Source organism: Apis dorsata, unplaced genomic scaffold (assembly GCF_000469605.1).
Source record: "Apis dorsata unplaced genomic scaffold, Apis dorsata 1.3 scaffold_188, whole genome shotgun sequence".
NCBI classification, from domain to species: domain Eukaryota; kingdom Metazoa; phylum Arthropoda; class Insecta; order Hymenoptera; family Apidae; genus Apis; species Apis dorsata.
The window spans coordinates 2,012,844-2,013,893 of record NW_006263473.1 but is presented as its reverse complement, the minus strand read 5'-3'; the positions used below and the strand labels follow the sequence as shown (position 1 = coordinate 2,013,893).

The 1,050-nt window shown below is 41.1% G+C and overlaps 1 protein-coding gene across 1 annotated transcript in view; it reads right to left on the bottom strand.

Annotated features, from left to right (window-relative positions):
* Positions 1-219: 219 nt before the first annotated feature.
* The window catches only part of LOC102679860 (protein lev-9), a gene marked incomplete at its 5' end in the record, with an annotated part of 5,224 nt that continues 4,393 nt past the window's right edge, over positions 220-1,050 (bottom strand). The window contains one exon of the mRNA XM_031509859.1: positions 220-1,050. This exon is cut by the window's right edge and continues 11 nt beyond it. Coding sequence (XP_031365719.1) covers positions 755-1,050 — 296 coding nt within the window.

Genomic DNA, 1,050 nt, shown 5'->3' with positions numbered 1-1,050 from the left:
CCTCGCAGCTGAAATCCGTCGTCTCGTTTTGATTATTTCCTCTCTCTTTTTCATTCTTCGAACGTGTTTTGATTAGCTCGCCAAAAGAAGAATTATCACAGATCAATGAAAGTAATGAAATTTTTCGTTAACAATCTCTCTCCTCAAAAATTCAAAATTCATTTCATACTATGGAAGAATGCCTGACGAATTAAAAATTCAAAGTTGATCAGTCTTTTTAAATATCGTCGACATTAAAAAAACCCAAACTTTCAATTCACTTCTTTTCAACGAAGTTTTCGAAGCTGCTCGGGGGGAATTCTTTTCGCTACATGCTGCGCTACTTTTCACGTCAAATATACAAAAAGACATCATCAGTAATCGTCCATTTAACCATCAACGATCACATCAGACAAAAAAAAAGAAAAACAAAGAAATCAAAAACTGGAACAATACTTAAACAACATTGCTTATAAAAAAAAAAAAAAGAAAACACTTTCTATCAGCTCACATCGCGGCGAATAAGTGTCGAATAATGATCGAACCCGATCCGTAGAGTCGGGTCACACACCGAGACTTGGCAAATGGAAAAAGATTGATTCATTGAAAAAAGCGCGATACACGTCTTACAATGCGCATCGACGAGGGACAACGATTATAATCCTATCGTATATGATGTATACTCGCCTAAAAATCGATTGATATCGTTATTAATGACCTCAGTAAATTTCCCGCCAAATATTATCACAACACAATAATGAAAACCGTACGCGTCTCACTTGATCTCGTACGCGTCCAGGTTGCCCTTGCGCCTCCTGTAGACGGCCGGCTCCTGCTTCTCGTTCGTACGATTCGCGTGGACGATCGAGCGTTTCACGTTCGCCCGATACTCGTCCTCGTAAGCGTGGAGATATAAGTTCTTTAAAAAAATTTGATTATCGAGCTCGGACGGTGGCAGGAATCGTTTCGAGCGGCTCTGCTGTTGGGCCTCCAACTCCTTGAACGTGAACAATCTGCTCCTCTCGTCGTCGTAGGCACTGGACCTCTTCGAGATCCTCTTCCTCCCGCTCC